Here is a 17,218-nt window from a genome sequence, read left to right on the forward strand (position 1 = left end):
TGCGGAGAAAGCAGAAATTTACAGATCACGCAGATCTGTTGTGACATCTAATATGAGTGGCGTTTAGCTGTTAGCACTGAGCATTCCTCCACCTCCACTCCAATAGAAACTCCACTTAGCTGTGGCCCAGGAGCAGAGGAACGTTTGAAATTCTAGCGATGTACGCGTGAAAGGGAATAGAAATGATGCCTAATGTATATGAATGGAAGCCATGGCGTTCAGGTATTTCACACTGCATGCCCTGACAGAGGCTAAAGTGAATAAGTCGTCAACTCGCATTGAAATTCATATTGTATCTCTGGCTGGGGATGAGCCCATTTTCTCCACTGCGCTCTCGCCATGAGCCATACAATAGTCAGGGAGACATCTAATGAGGCAGGAGAAAAAATATTAAGAGCAAAATCCTTAAACTCAGGAGTTGGCATACTCAATGACCACACTCTAAATGCAATGAGAAAATCTTTTTTTGTTTTTTTTTTTTGTTAGGAGCTTGAGGCCGGTGGGAGGGAGAGAACAAAAAGCGGGGAGAAGAAAAGATTGAGTGAGTGACTGAGATGGGCTGTGACAATGTCAGCTTTGGTCTGGTCAGCCCGCACAGATGATGAGTGAATATGAGGGAAGCTGGAAGAAGAAAGGCAGGAGGGGAGAGCCGGAGCACAAAACCAGAGCAGGAGGGAGCTGCCAAGTGGATAAGAATATTGTAAAAAGAGTGAAAATCTGTGTAGGACAGCCACTCTGCTCGCTACTACAGAGTATCAGGTGCTCTGGGAAACACCTTCTTTCTTGACTTGGTGGGTCAGCAGTGCAGTCCAGCTCGTGTACAAAGCAGATACCCAGATTTTGCCTTTGATCCACTGGCTCTGCTGCTTCATGCAGCTTGACCTTTGGGTCTTCTTTAACCTTGCCCCACTCACCATCTGCTTGCCATTCTCAGAACCGGGTTTTGTTAGCGATGAGAATTTTCTGTACTTCAGTTAATGGCCTTCAATTTATTCCCTCTGTAAGTGCTATTGAAGCCAGAGAGTGTTGACGTTTTCATTTCAGCAACACATTAAAGCAGCCGGCTCGCGCCTTGTGCTAATCAGGGAGCTATCACCTGCAGTGTTTAGCCGGAGTTCTTGGGCTTTTGGTAGCACTCAGTAGAAAAACCTCTTCATGACCTTCCTCCATTTAAACTTTGACCTGAGAGCGCCCTCCTTTCAAAGTCAAGACAACCTGCGCATGCTCATTTTGTGGCATCATTGCATTTTCTGTCCCTGGGATTTTTTTTGTGCAATTATGCTGAGCGTCTCCTTCGCCCTTCTGACTTCCACGTGTTTATTTGTACACTCTGCTGCGTAACATGTCCTTTTTAATAGTCCCTGTTTTCAAACCGAGCTGTGCTGTAATTAAATGTAGCTAGGCCATTACAATCACAGGCTTTGAAAGCACAACATACATGCTAAAATATCTGCAGCAGATACTGTAAATTTAATCTCCACTTGACACCAAGTCATGCATTTTATCAAACAGCTGCTTGTTGGCAAAGATCAACTTCTGATTTTCCGAGCTTCCCTAATTAGACGTAATCACAAACAGGATCCACACACATGAAAACAGTTTGAGCGCCTGCTTGTTTTGATGTCTATCATATTGTTTTAAATGGTTTCAAATAAGTAGAATTTGTGATTTTATGGCCGGTTCTGCTATTACTGTTTGTCTTCCATTAGAAGAAACACAGGGAGCAGCTGCTTGGATCGTCTTTGGCTACATACTGCCCCCTAGTGGTGAGGCGCTGCATTGTCAGTCCTTATGCTGCACCTGGTTGTTTAACACAACTTTTTAAAGATGCCAAGTAACTGGATGGAGGCCAGCCTCCACATTTGAATCAACTAAATGTTTTGTTGGGAGATTATAAAATGAAGTAAACTAAATTTGCTAAACAATTTAAAGAACTCAGAAACTACCTGAAGTTAAGTTTGAATACAATTACAGACAGTTAAGAACACTTTGAATGAGTTTTATGATTTTAACACACAAAGTCTGAATTCTTCTTCCTCAAAAGAACCAGACTCAACAAACATGCTAATGTTTTTCATTTAAGATGTAAATGCTATTAAAAAAAACAACAACTAACAATTGTTGAAAAGTTTTCCATTTCAAAAATAAAAATATGCCACTGGAAACCCACTAGCTGCTCCACAGATAAAACCAAATGCGTCATGCATCTGCGCCTCCTTGTGAGTGCATGGCATGGCAGTAGCGCCCAATCATACTGATTGTTAATAAAACATGAGTGAATGTACAAGTTTTGCTTTTAGTATGCATGCCCTGAAAAACACATTTGTAGCAATATTAATTTGCACAACACTGACGTTCAGTTGTGCCACCCATGCAAGAGCTGCATTCAAGGATTTGTGATAACTGCTAATGAGCCTTTTATATCACTGTGGAGAAATTGTGGCCCACTCTTCTCTGCAGAATTGTTTTAATTCAGTCACACTAAAATGTTTCAAGCATGAACAGCCTGTTTATGGTCTTGCCGGAGCATCTCAACCGGAATTAAGTCCAGACTTTGACTCGGTCACTCAAAGACGTCAAGTTTGACTTTTTGAGACTTTCAGAGGAGGACTTGCTGTTGTGTTTTGGATCATTGTCCTACTGCATAACCCAAGTGCCCTTAAGCTTCAGGGCTTGAGTTGATATCCAGATATTCTTTTTCATGATTTTCTGGTAGCGAGCACAATTCATGGTTTCATCAATTACAGCAACTCGTCCAGGGCCTGAAGCAGCAAAGCAGACCGAGACCACCATGCTTGACTGGTGGTATGAAGTTCAACTGACTTTCATCAGTCCACAGAATATTTTCCCAAAGATTTCAGTGATCATCGAGATGTTTTTCTTTTCTTTTTGTGGGGCCAGTAGTGGATTTGGGCTTGGACCTCTTCCCATGGACACAATTTCTTATTGTTGAATCATGAGCTCTGACCTTAACTCTGGCAAGTGGAGGTCTTTAGATGTTGTTCTAAGTTCTTCTTTCTGGGTGAGTCATTCATCACTCTTAGAGTAATTTCAGTAAGATGGCCACTCCTTTCAAAGGTTCTCAATTGGGCTTCACTGGAGTCCCAAAGCCTTAGAAATGGTTTTAGAATCCTTTCCAGCCGGTAACATGTCAATGACTTTGTTTTGTCAGTTGTTTCTTTAGATCATGGCATGGTGTGTTGCTTTATGAGCCTGCTTCACTTTGTGACAAGGTTCTATTAAAGTCATTTCTTGATTCAGCAGGTCTGACAGTGGTCAGGCCTGGGTGTGACTAGTGAAACTGAACTGAGCTTTCCAAAAATTCTGGTTATTTATCTTTCCTAATATGTTTTTTAAATTATCTGAAATATGTTAGTGTGATAAGTGTTATACATTTTCACTCAAACTCAAATTTTGGGTCATAGTTTTTGTTGATACTGCAATATTCCTGAAACAATCATTTTATCCACAGATTTGATCATTTGATCATGAACACAACAAAAACAAAAATAAACTTTATTATTCTGATGCATTTCCTGTTGTTGTTGACTTGTGAACAATCAGCAGAAATTACAATTTTCACCAGACTAGCACCAGACTAACAAGAAAAATTTCTGTTTTTAAAGGTAGAAATGCATGAAATTAAAGCTAGAATTATTGTAATTAGTCGAACAAGAAGATGCCAGAACTTAGTGCTCAGCCCGTGAATATTAGTAAAGTCAATAAAAACGCTCAAAAGTAGAGAAAAAATCAAAAAATGTATTGAATTGAAATCAGTTGATATTTTAAGTTTAATGGCCTTTTTCTTTCTTACAGTGTGCATGTCAAAAGATGTCTCCTACTTAAAATCTCCTGCTTCGGATTTGTATAAATAATGTTATTGAACAATAACAAGACTTCCAGTCTTTTAAAGCTAATTGCTCCAAAGAAAAAGTGTTGCTCTCATTAGATTAGATCTACAAAAGGCATAGAAGTTAAAGATTCAATATTATTCACATGCAGATAACACTCTAAGCAAGAGGTTGTGGCTTGTTCACATTCATTCATAATAAAGGTCAGGTAGAGCACATTTTAAAGCTTTATAAACACTCCTTAAACCTTGCTCAAGTAATCAGTAGAGAACACAGCTGCACTGCACTTGGAAAATTAGAGTAATTGATGCCCCCAAAGCAGGAGAAGGCTGCAAGAAGACAGTAGGAAGATGGATGTTTCCTCAGTTAGAAGTGCAATTAAGAAATGTTAGTTAACAGGAACGGTGGAGGCCAGGCTGCGGTCAGGAAGACCTGGAAAACTTTGAGAAAATTGCTCATAGAATCGCTAGAGAGGCAAATCAAAAGCACAGTCTGAGTGCAAAAGACCTTCATGAAGATTTAGAGTGGTGCCACTGCATTCTGCTGTGTTCAAACAACAACTGTAAATCCCCCCAAACAAGAACTGAAAGACTCATAGCACCACAGAAAGCACCTTCATGCTGTGATCCTTGCCAAAGGGCATGCTGCTAAGCGCTGACCTATCTTTGCTGTGGGCCATTTTTTCTTTTTTATGTTGAAATTGTGGAATATGCAAATTAAAGAAAAGCAATTTGCGTGAAATATTAAATCAAATGTATCCTCTTTAACTCGGTGCCTTTTAGAAATCAGGACATCTTTATTGGCCATTCAGAGTCATTTTGACGAGCACTACTGCCCAAACGTCTGCACGGCACTGCACGCAGAGAGAAAAGCAGGCCATGCGAGTGCAGCAGAGGACCTGCGCTGCCTGTCTGAACCAGCTCTGAGTTATTCATAAGGTCGCTCACTGATGTTGGATGATGAGTTCTGGCTCGCAGTCAATGTTCTAGCTCATCTCAAAGGTTTTGGATGGGGTTGAAGTCAGGTCTCTGTGCGGGCCAGTTCTACACAACTTCTTTATATTTCTTTATATGGCTGTTTTTGTTGGTTGGAAAAAAGGGAAATGTAACAATTTCTTGACTGAAAGAACTCTTGAGTTCCGTTTGACGTCTTCCATTTAGTGGATCTGTCCTTAGAAAATGTTCCCCTGGAGTCAGATACTTTTTCTGTGTTTTACACGCTATTAGTAGAGACGCTGTTATTGGAAAGTTGATGGACCAACACTTACTTAGCTGATGTCTCCACTGGCATTATTTATAATAGCTTCAGGATGGAAAGATGAGCATTCTAGAAAACAGATAAAATACAGTACCGCCCCTCATTTCTTTATATTTTGCTATATATGTGTGTATGTATATATATATATATATATACATATATAAGGCAAAAACAATTTGTACAAGCTGGAAAGTTAATATTCAGTATGACCACCTTACCAACTTTCTAAGGCAAGCTTTCTTGTCATCTCCGTGAGGACTCTTCAGTAATACTTCTTCTTGTCTTGTACTTGTCCTTTTTATTTTGCAATTATGTGGAAGTCTCCCTCAGTCCAGCATCCATCTTTTAACAAGTTCTTTCTCTATGAAGAGAGCTCCAAGTAAGATTTCCCCTCCAACGTCCTTCATGGCACACTGAAAGTCACAGTAACAGCTCCCTCTCCTGGTCATACCATGACATTACTTGTCACGATCAGTGTAAAGGTGTTTATGGTGGTTCTTTTTTTTCAGTAATTTTTGCTCAGCATATCAAATTCTCCTCTTGTGTGCTACATCTCATTTAAGGTGCAATCCCCAGCTCCTCGCTGATATCTTCTTTTTTTTTTTCTTTTTTTGGGTGGGGGAGATGTGCCGCATCCTTGATTGCAGACTACACAAGTATCAAAGCATACGCCTTGGGTAATACAAGAAATTAGTTTTATTTTTAATACAGGGGGGGAAAAAGAAGAAGATCAAAGCAATCAATGTTGGCATCCACACAATCTCCTCTCCACACACACAGACACACACCTAAAAACACAGCTCTGGTTTTGGTTGCCAGCACAAAAAGTGGGGTTTAAGAAGCTCTTAAGAGGCCAGAAGGAGGAGCAGGAGAGTCTGGCTCGATGTGAGGAGAGGCAGTCGGGGGGGAACAACAGATGTTCAACAAGACACAGGAATACATTTTTTATTTGTTGAGTCAGGATGTTTGTGTTTGTAGGTCTACTTGTCATCATTTCCTCATGTTTTGTTCCATGTTCTGCATGCCAACATTTCTGCTTTCATTCATAATAGTTTATCCAAACGTCTCCTCACTTCCTGCCCCGTCCGTTGTCCTTAGCATCACTGGCATTGCGGCATTTCTGCTATAAATTGTCATAAAACAACTCAGATCTAGATCTTTTGTTCTTCCCTTTCTATTGTGCATTTCTTTAAGAGGATTTATACTGTGTTCTTGTTCTCCCAAAACATTCTTTTAAAACCCATTCGCTATCCCAATGAGTAGTAGGAAACGTAAGGTCTTATGAGGAGTTACTATAAGGCAATAACACTCCGAGATTTCATTTATACTCACTGAAATCTGAAAAAGCACAAAAAAGGGTCAAGTCTGGCTCCTCAAGGTCACACTGTGACATTTCGAGTATGGTGAATCAGATAAACAGCAGGCTTTAATGCTGACAAGTACGTCTTAACTGGCCTCTGCGACTGCACTCTTTAATCTGCCACATTTTTCTTTCCACTCTTCAATTTGACAAACAGGATTTGAAGTGAAGCCACCCACACAGTAAACAGCCAAGAGTGAGCTGCAAGTGGATGAGGCAGGTATTTACCACTCTGTGTGTTTACACATCATGCAATCTCTAACAACAGCAGCAGCAGCAGCAGCAGCTGGTAGTCCGCTCTTCGTCTTCCAGCGTGGAAATGTCACCGGAGGTGAATGACAGAGGGCTTGTTTGCTTGGAAGCCAGCAGATATAGCTAGAAGTAGCTGTAAATGATAGCCCGCCCTCCCTGAAAATGGCAACCGTGGCTGCTCAGCTTTATTTGGCCATATAAGCCGCTACTTCCTTTTCCAAACTCTGGGCAAAGCGGTGGTTGAGGAAGAGCAGCTGGCCGTGAGGAAGCAGGCGACTGAGCAGGACGTCGATCCGGTTGCTCTTCAGCAGGACCTGGAGAGAAAAATGCCACAAGTGATGACCCCGAGCAGGCTTCTCGATTAATCAAGAGATGCTTAAAAGCTGGTAATAAGAATGCGCGCTGCTGCAATCTAGTTTCATTACTGCTGAATTTTGCTTTATTGATATTTTTCATAGCACGTAATGAGAGGCTGCTCTTGCGAGTCTCGATACCAGTGTTCGACAATCATCTTTCTTTGGGGAGGTAAACTGTTTAAGTTAATGGATTGCAGTCTGATGATGCCTTAGGACGCATATAGACACAAACACTCGCTACAGTTTCTGAATACAAATGCACTTTACAGCAGCCGGAAGATGCATGAGTCACAGTGATCTACTGTATGTTTGTGGTAAAGAAAAGATGTTTATGCAATTATTCCTGTCAGAAAAAAAGAAAAATTGGAGAAATGAAATAAAACAATACATTTTATCAACAGCTGGTCAGTGACTCATGGCTTCACTAGGTTTGTACAAGTCAAAAGGCTCAAGAGGTCTTTAAAGTTTCACTGTTGAGAATAACTTCAAAGCTAATGACATGTCTCAGTGTTCTTCACACACTTCTCACTGAAGCAGCCATCAGAGATAACACTTCTTTAATCTATGAAAGCCTTAAACAGTATATAAAAGAAGGCATTAACAAATGTGATGTTGCACTTCAGCTTGTGACATCCCCATGTTTAGCATTTTAGCTGACACCAAGATTAGCCAGAAGCATCTATATTTCGATGAGAGCGCTAAGCTATCAGCAGGTTTATCGCACAGGCGCTAAAAGTAAGTGCTGTGAAACACACAAACACATAAAACACCATAACTTCATTCATCAAAACTGAGAGAAAGACTTCTTGCATGGTCTGTCAGCACAATCAGTGACACATGGCCCCATATTACTTGTCAGATAATTGAACTGATGACACTCAAAAAGGCATCAATACCAGAGTTCTCATTCAGTGACGTGAATTAACTGAGATGAAGCTCATGAAACTGCTGCTGGCTACAACCCCGCAGGCAGGCGTCCACTTCTCAATCAAAGGGACAATACTCCTGATAATACAAAGTTTAAACCCAATTTAAATGGGTTTAACATATGAAAATTCATACCGCACCAGACCATAGCCATTTACAAATTACAGTAACTGGAATTGGCAAGTTTGAACTATAGTAATATGGGCACTTATTATAACTCTGTCATATTTATGAAATCTAAACTGTATTTGTGAAAATAGATCCTGAATACTCCAGACCAGGGGCCCGTTCTTCGTACCTCGCTAAGTAAGTTAGCTGGATTTGATTGTTGACGATTTCGCGTGATCTTGGATCGTTCGGTTCCCCGAAGCTCATTCGGGACTTGCTGTCGTAGCAACAGAGCCGTAAGCGTAAACCTGCTCGGGAGCAGGTTTACTTTATGTAAACAGGATTAGATCGCGGCCACGCAGGTATGTCCGCTTCATTTATACGAAAGCAACAGCGATATTCCACCACTGTTTCACCATAAATAAATAACATCAATGTAACTAAAGATAATGCAGCACTTGATTCTTTTATTGATTTCACACAGATACATACAGGTCATATCCTAAAAAAGGGAAATGTACTATTAACATTCTATTACATGTATGTGATTATTACAGATGTAATTCATATTTTAGAGTAGCAATTGTAAATTACTTCGTGTAATCAAGATGAGAGACCACGGCTATAAAAGCGAAGGTGGATAAGGAGAGTTTTCAGAATTCAGCGTATATTGCGGGACAGACAGGATCCTTTAGCTCAGCGCGACAGTGTGCTCATTGAGAGATATCGATTTTCCCGTGAGGATATTATTTACTTAACCAACTTGTTGACGAGGGGGTGCAGGACCACCACTTGTCTTTTTTTGCTCTGCCCTTTTCTTGGTTGCTGTTATGAACAAACAAACAGATTATTTCAGGGTCTCTTTTCAAGAGACTAAAAGCAATATAAGTGATAAATATTACCATTCTGTGGAATATTCTTATATTTCACTTTTACTTGTTCCCATGTTCTAGTGGGTCCTGTTGGGGCTCTAATGTGAAAGGGGATATAATATAACATAATATAATATAATATAATGTAATATAATATTGGATAATATAGTGTGATATAGGGCTGCTCAATTAATCGAATTTTAATCACGATTACGATCTGGGCTTTCAACGATCATTAAAAATGACTGAGCCAATTATTAGCCCCTCCCTCATTTATCCGCGACACCTTAAAGGCCGGTCCGTGAAAATATTGTCGGGCATAAACCGGTCCGTGGCGCAAAAAAGGGTGGAGACCGCTGATTAAGAGGACCCGAGGGAAGCTCGGAAAGCTAAGCAGAAGTTATTTGGAGAGGAGAGTGACTGCTGTTGGTTGAAAAGAGAGGTAAAAAAAACTTCAGTGGTGTTGCACACTATTTTATATTATTTTTTAAAGTCATTGTTAACCCTTTAAAGCCGGTCAGAGCAGCACGCTCCGTTTTGCGTAACTATTTTTAAACCCCTGTAGAATCTGAACCGTGTAAGCTAGCGCAATAATTTGTTTTGCATATGAAACCGGAGGAGTTGTACTTACATCTGATGCCATCAGCTTGTCCTCGGTCACGGTTTCCTTCCACATATAGCTTTGCAAAAACTGCATAAAAAGCGCTTGCAGCAACAAAAACATAATATTCCAGAAACACGCTTTGCCGTTCCTATCAGCTGTTCGTAACACTTCCCACAGTGAAATGATGCACATGCTGTTTTCTTTGCAAATTTGCATCATAGGATTGTTTTTTGTTTTTCCTGCAGTATATAAAAATTGCTGTATCTCCAAAATAAAACTATGAAGACACTCAAAATAAATTTCCTGTTGTTGTAAACTATTTTTTGCAACTTTATTGTATTTAAAGTTTTGAGGGATAAACCTCTTAAACTTCTCCAAGTAGAAATATATGTAAACAAAACAAAAGCGATTTTCAATTTTTTTTGTAGTTTATTGCACTTTTTTGCAATTTATGTAATTACTATGCACTTAATGCATACATATTATTAAAATATGGGCTATAACAGTTGTATTGATGTATAGCAACTTGAAATGCTCCCACAAATGGCACTACAGCATGTAAAAAAAATAAATAAAAGTAATATAAGCTCTGGTGGACTTGGTTCTATAGTAGGTCTTAAAGGGTTAAATAAATATCGTCAAATAATCGTGATCTCAATTTCAGTGAAAATAATCGTGATTATCATTTTTGCCATAATCGAGCAGCCCTAGTCTGATATGAAATTACTTACGAGTTTAATTTGTCAGCAACTTCCTGCCAGCCCTCTCTCCTTGCTTTTGCAGCCTTTGCAGTGTTCCCTTGAGTTCTGATTAAACTCCTGAAATCCCTCACTCAAGAGTTCTTGCTCTGCTGCCGAAAAATACTGAGCGCGCTCCTTCGACATTTTCGCCGACCAATCAGAGGGTTGCCGATCAATGTTTCTACTATGGATGCGTAGCCCCTTTTACGACACCCAGTGATCTCACATTACTTCATCCAGCTGTACTAATCGTCAACAGCAGGTGTGTTCGGAGAACCGGATTAGCGAGCTCACGGTTAGCGCGATGATTTGGTCTTGGATGTGTCATTTGATCTTGGATGTAGTAAGCGACGTACGAAGAACGGGCCCCAGGTCCAAATTAAACACACATCGAGTGCAACAGAGTGAGTATGCTCACTCTAGAAGAAGTCCAGCTCTCCTAGAGTAGCTACCTGCCTGCTGGAATCTCCTGTGTGGTCTTGAGACTGTGCTGTGAGACACAGCAAACCTTCATATTGAAACATATTGATGTGTCATCCTGAAGGAGTTGGAGTACCTGTGCAACCTCTGTAGGGTCCTGGTACCAGAAAACAATCAGAAAAGATGAGGCAGGAAAAAAATGTCAGGGGCCTCGACCTGTAAAACCTGTTTTGGGGGTTGTCTCATTTTTGCCCCTCTAGTGCACCTACTCTTAATTTCAAAGCAACTGAAACTTATTTACAACCTACTGCTACTTAGCTGACCAGCTCAGTATCCCAGAAACTTAACTGACTTGATGGTGTACGCTGATTAAAAAGTGTTCCTTTCATTTTTTTGAGCAGTAGAATGTGTGTCCACGGCTCACCTCGCTCCCTTGCCCCAGCATGTGCAGGTGCTCCAGGCAGTGGCGGGTCAGGTTGCGCAGTGTTCCCTCAGCCAGCAGCAGGTTCTCATGAGGCTCACAGACGAGCGTGAAGCCCAGACTCTGAACCCCCAGCCACAGAGCGCTCGTCTCCTCGGAGAACGGGTCTCCGGCTCTGAGCCGCACCACGCCGCAGTCGGCGTCCTGCAGAGCCAGATTCTCTTCGCCCGGCAACGTCTCCACTATCAGCCGACCCGAGGCTTCCCGGGACAGAGAGATAGCACTCCGGACTTGTCTGAGACACAAAAAGTGTTTTGCCATTAGTTAGGATGCTTTCATAGTCACAATAACTGTGGGACTCATTTTATTTTGAGCTATTTAACCAGTTTTACTGATAACATTAGAACAACCGTTGTCTTTGACAGTAGTAATCACTAGTTACAGGCTGGAACAGGAGAAAAACAAAACACACACACACACAATTAGGGATGGGTATCGAAAACCGGTTCTTGTTGAGAACCGGTTCCCACTGTTTCAATTCCTTGGAATTGTTTGCCATTTTTGCAAACGATTCCCTTATCGATTCCAGTCGCCCCGAATGACGTCACCACGTTGCGGAGCGTCATTTACCTGGCAGGAAACACGGCGCCTAAGCGGCTCAACCGCTCAAAAGTTTGATTATACTTCATGAGAACCGATGACAACAGGGCAACTTGCAAAGTAGATATTTCATTTAAGGGAGGAAACACTACGAATATGCAAAAGCATTTGCTCACAAAACACGCGATGACCTTAAATGAATGTCGTGTTTTTAATTCCACTCCGGACTCGTGACTCTCCCAGCAGCAGCGGTAACGTTTGCACGCCCTCTTCCGTTAATGCGGCAGGTAAATAATCAACTAACAGTGCATATTATGTTAGCGCGATCTGCCTTATTACAAGACCTGCCATTACTGTACATGTAGGTGACCATGATGAGAGAGACAGAGTCTGGCTGGCTCAGATGCTGGCAGTTCTCGGTGCAGTCTGCCGGCAGCGTCTCCTTTCAGGCAGGATAGACGAACGTCACAGAGCAGTGACTCAGTTTGTGGTCAAAGGCTTGCACCCGTTTGCCACAGCAGATGATTTTTGGTAAGTGAATGTGTTTAATTGTAGGCAGGGACATTACTGGATATTCTTGTGTAATTGCCACAGAACAATTTATGTTATACTTTGTTATTGCTACAGAAGAATATTTATTTTATTATTTTACATTTACAATTTTTTTTTTCCTGGGGACCCTGTGACACCCCATTGAAGAGCCGTAGGCTGGATCTCTGAAGCTCTCACTGTTGTAAGGCCATGTTACTCCTAAGTTTCTATCTTGTTCAAAGAGAAGATATAAAACAAAGTTCTAAGCTAATTGACCTTAGTGTTCTCCTTTTTAAAAAAAAAAAAAGAATCGATAAGAGAATCGATAAAGAATCGAATCGTTAAACAGAATCGAAAATGGAATCGGAATCGTTAAAATCTTATCAATACCCATCCCTACACACAATGATTCATGAGTCACTGAAAAAAAATATTATTGTCAGGCATTTTACATTGTGTGTTCCCATCAAAATAGCAGGATGCTTTATATGAGAAAACAGAGAGATGATTGATGGTGAAAGAACTGCTATTATGAGTTATCAACAAGAATAAATCCTAAAAATCACTAGAAATAAAGCCAGGGTGCTATTTTCAGTATTTTTTTAAATTACCTTCATACAATTAGCAGTAAAAAAAAAAAATTGCTCAAAAGCCAAAAATGGCTCTAGGTACTCTGGCAGGTAAATTCATTTTTTTAAAGCATTGAGACTGAGGCCATCTCGGTGTCTGGCAGACCATCTGTATAACAAGTAGTCCTGTGTTCTTGAGTCTAAACATAGCTCCTGTGCTCATCGCTGGATAGATCTTCATGACACTGCATGACGGATATGAATAGAGCATTCAAAGAGCCTTTTGAACAATACTGTATATGACAAACATCAACAGGCAATGCAGGGACACGAACAGACGCCACTCAACAGAATACACTGGCTGCATGTCTTTATCTGGACAGGTGTTAGTTCCAAAACATGAAAAGAAAACACACATCAGCTATCAGAGCTGACTGAGACATTTATTCAGGAGGAAACAAAAACATCTTTGCCCCCTGCAGTCTCTGCATGAACTGCTGAATCCTGTTGTAAACACGAGGGAATAGTGTAAATCAGATGCATCCACAAAGCGGAATCAGAAGACTACCACAACAGGTCCACTCTGTCTACCTGGTGGAAAATGAATGAAGCTCAAGTAATGGGACAGAGCCTTGGGCTGTCAAGTCGTTTCCACTATGTTAATGTAATGCAAAAACACAGAAAGGTGATTAACTGAATTTAATTATGTCTGCTGTCCTTATCTCTTCACTCCTACAGGCAAAATTACACAAAAAGGGCTTAATTAAAGTGTCCACTTCTGTCCCAATCTGTGGATGTCCAGAAAAAAAATGACTTCGAATAATGATTTATTTTTAACTGTTAACCACAAACACCCACCTGGCTACTGCGGTCACCCTCTCCTTCTGCAGAAGCCTTCTTTCCTCCGGGCTGAAGTCTCGGTGCCGCTCGGACAGGACTCCGTCATCTGGACCGAAAACCCGGGAGTACAGAACACGGCTCTCCCCGGCAGACAGAGCACTCACCGGGCACACGGTGTGGATGAGGAAACACCGAACCATGCTGTCGTACTAGGGGAGAAAAAGTTATCCAAACAGAGCTTTTTACTTTATTTCTTCTGAATCGTTGTTTACACTGCTGATTTTAAGCACTTCCGCATTGGTCAGCTGACCAGTCTCGTGCACTGTTGCTTTTCATAAATATAACCACCAGAGGTCGCTCGCAGTCAGCGACTCCCACATATGCTCCCAGCAGTGTTATTCAGAGCCATACAGTATCTTTGAAGACTGTTTGTTTGTTTGTTTACACTTACAAATGATTGTTTTTAAACGGCAGCATGGAGCTGTGTGGTGGCTGTGTGTAAAATCAGAATGGTTTAGCCAGAATAGCATTGCTTTAGCTGACAGTCTATAGTACACTGATCATAGACAATACGATCAATAATTCTGACCGTAACATTCTATTGAACAGGTCACATGTGAAATTAAACACTCCTGCTTTCAGCTCAACATACCTCACTAACTCAATAGTCTCTTTCTTCCTAGTACAGCTCTCAGGACTGAGGGATAGGAGAGGCTGCAGAGAGGCTGAGTGAGAACAGAGGGTTTCGGGGTCTCAGCAGATAAACAGAGGCAGCTGGTAATCCAACAGCTGCTGCTGGTCATGCTTCTTTACACTGAGAGGCCCTCCTCTGTGTGTGTGCATGCGTCTGTCTGTGTGTGTGTGAAGAAGAAAGAGAGCATTCACTCTGCTTTGTTAGCATTCACTCCACCATCCTGTTAACCTCTTCACCCTCAGCCCTGAACTTACTTGGTGTAACTGAAACACAGTGTAACAAGACCTGGGGATAGGTCTAGCTCTTCATAGGATTTTATTTTATTTTATTTTATTAAAAGAACTGCTGATTTTATGACATTCAGAACTCCGTATGTCATTATTACAACTCTAACAGCTGGAAGAGAGTAGCATCATGAGGCTGTTAGCAGTCTGGCTTTATTATTAGGTAATAGGGACTCATGTTAGTTCACCACGTTGGTCCAGAATGAAACATCTCAGTAGGTATTTTAGGGATTTCTAGGCTAGACTAAACTAGACTCCTTAGCATCAGGCAGGAAATCCTGGAAATCCTTATTTTGATCCAAAAGGCCACAGCAAACAAGTAACATAGGCAAGAAAGAAGGACTGTATTTCTCCCATATTAGCTTCTCTTCATTGGTTCCAGGTAAAATCTAGAATGTCATTTTAAAACCCTTTAAAAAGTCTCTTCTCACATGCAATTTGACATGACGATGAGACCCTGTCATATGTTACAGATCGTTTAGTGTCATATTATCCCAATAAAGCACCCTGCTCTCAGAGTGAAGGCTTACTTGCTGTTCCTAGAGTTTTCAAAAGTAGAATGGAGGGACAGCCTTCAGTTTTCAGGCCCCTCTTCTGTGGAAACAGCTTCCAGTTTGGATTTGGAAGACAGACACAATCTCTACTTTTAAGATTAGGTTTAAAACTTTCCTTTTTGCTAAAGCATATAGTTAGGGCTGGATCAGGTGACCCTGAATCCTCCCTTAGTTAAGCTACGATAAGTGTAGGCTGCTGGGGGATTCCCATGATGCATTGAGCCCTTCTTCTTGAGTCAGCTTTTCCACTCAAAGTGTGTTTATACACCTCTCTGCATTTAATCATTAGTTATTGTTCATCTCTGATTCTCTTCCACAGCATGTCTTCTATCCTGTCTTGCTCCCCTCTCTCCAGCCGGTTGTGGCAGATGGCCCCGCCCCTCCCTGAGTCTGGTTCTGTTGGAGGTTTCTTCCTGTGGAAGTTTCTCCTTCCAACTTTCGCCAAAGTGCTTGCGCATAGGGGTCATACGATTGTTGGGGTTGGTTGTATTATTTTAGGGTCTACCTTACAATATAAAGCGCCTTGAGCGACTGTTGCTCTGATTTGGCGTTGCATAAATAAAATTGAATTGAATTGAATACAACAACTTCTCGCTGCTTTCGATAGGTTCCACATTTTGGTGATTCATCTTCCTGAATTCAGTGGTACCCTGACTCTTCTTTTAGATATACAGTTTGGTTTAGTTACCTCAGTCAGGTTTAACCTGAAATTAAGCTGTCTTGTTTCATTATTTAGCTAGGACACTCATGTCACCTTTGTTTCTATTGCACATTTAAAACAACAGGAGTTCTATCCAGTTAAAGCAGATGTATTTATACTCCAGGTCTACAAAAACTCAAGTACCATAATTCACATAAAAACCACCAGTCAAATAGAAATGACTATATAAACAATGTCTAAGAATACAAACAGCAGCTGACATAAATGAGCAGGAATAAAACATTCACAATGGACATGACAAAAACCACGAGGCCCCTCAAACTTAACTCAAAGGGAATACAAATAAAAGTAAGTCTTCAGATTTGATTTAAAAACAATCACCTGTTTGACAGGTTTTTATATGGGATGGCAAATTATTCCAGAGCCTGAGGGCTATAAAAACAAAGATGCGGTTGCTTTTAGGCTTTAGGCGAAAAGGGGACGCTGAGAGACGTTGCTGGAGGATGACCTCAGTGACCTCGAACCTGGAGGCAAAATTTGGGCTTAAAACATCCGTGAACTATTGTGGAGCTGATCCTCAGAGGGCTTTTAAAGTAAATAATAATATTTTAAAAACAACTCTATTTCACAGGTAGACAGTGCAACTGAGCTAAAAAAGGAGGGATGTGTTGTCAGGCAGTTAGAAGTCAAGCAGCAGAGTTGTAAACCAACTACAACTGAGAAAGACACTAATACAGGGAGTTACTGTAACCCCACACAAAAATTACTATCTTTTATTTTGTTTGAGATGTCTCCATATAAGCATACAATATTGTAGCTTAAAATGACAGTGTGTAAAAACTTACTACTAGATGTCTGTAGATTGCAGACTCCAGTCAACACACATGGGATGCTTACCATTTGTTCCAGAAGACAGACCATTAATCTGTAGTGAGTGTACTCAGGCATTATAGTGACTCTGGACCAAATCTGCCCTGGAGTCTTTTTGCTATCTGGGCAGGCCACTGTTTGCCTCAACTGTCAATATGCAGATGAGAGGCGTCCACGTCTATTTACTTTTAGGAGGCTGTAAAACTTGAATACGAGTTGATGTGTCAGCGATGTTCACTTCTGTTCAATGGCACAGACACTATGATCTTTTTTTGAAGATATCCTGTTAGCTGTTAGCCACCAATAAACTCGGTTAGCCGCTGTTAACTGGTGTTAGAGAAAATTGGAACTTTGAAGTTAATATAACATTATTGGACTTTGGCACTTTGTAAATAAACTCATATGACGTGAGAATGTAATCAAACTGTTTATCAGAGGGAAAGTGTG

The 17,218-nt window shown here is 40.9% G+C and overlaps 1 protein-coding gene across 1 annotated transcript; it reads right to left on the reverse strand.

Moving 5' to 3' along the window:
- Nucleotides 1–5,786: 5,786 nt before the first annotated feature.
- On the reverse strand, nt 5,787–16,919 carry ap5s1 (adaptor related protein complex 5 subunit sigma 1). Its single transcript, XM_085442269.1, has 4 exons — nt 16,799–16,919; nt 13,727–13,917; nt 11,172–11,463; nt 5,787–7,034 (listed from the first exon to the last, which is right to left on the reverse strand). Exons 1-4 carry the CDS (start codon nt 16,847–16,849, stop codon nt 6,906–6,908), a joined length of 663 nt encoding a protein of 220 aa, XP_085298395.1. The 5' UTR covers nt 16,850–16,919; the 3' UTR covers nt 5,787–6,905.
- Between the last annotated feature and the right edge of the window lie 299 nt (nt 16,920–17,218).

The sequence above is a fragment of the Copadichromis virginalis genome, linkage group LG19 (assembly GCF_057382275.1).
Source record: "Copadichromis virginalis isolate Kocher_CV1m ecotype Utaka linkage group LG19, C_Virginalis_male_GT1.1, whole genome shotgun sequence".
Classification (NCBI taxonomy): Eukaryota; Metazoa; Chordata; class Actinopteri; order Cichliformes; family Cichlidae; genus Copadichromis; species Copadichromis virginalis.

Bases quoted from the DNA above. Each gene is read 5' to 3' on its own strand.
- ap5s1 (XM_085442269.1), bottom strand. From the start codon at position 16,849: ATGCCTGAGTACACTCACTACAGATTAATGGTCTGTCTTCTGGAACAA. The intron at 11,464-13,726 runs GTGGGTGTTTGT...TTTGTGTCTCAG, and splicing joins AGGGTGACCGCAGTAGCCAG to ACAAGTCCGGAGTGCTATCT. The intron at 7,035-11,171 runs GTGAGCCGTGGA...TTTTCTCTCCAG, and splicing joins TGCTGGGGCAAGGGAGCGAG to GTCCTGCTGAAGAGCAACCG.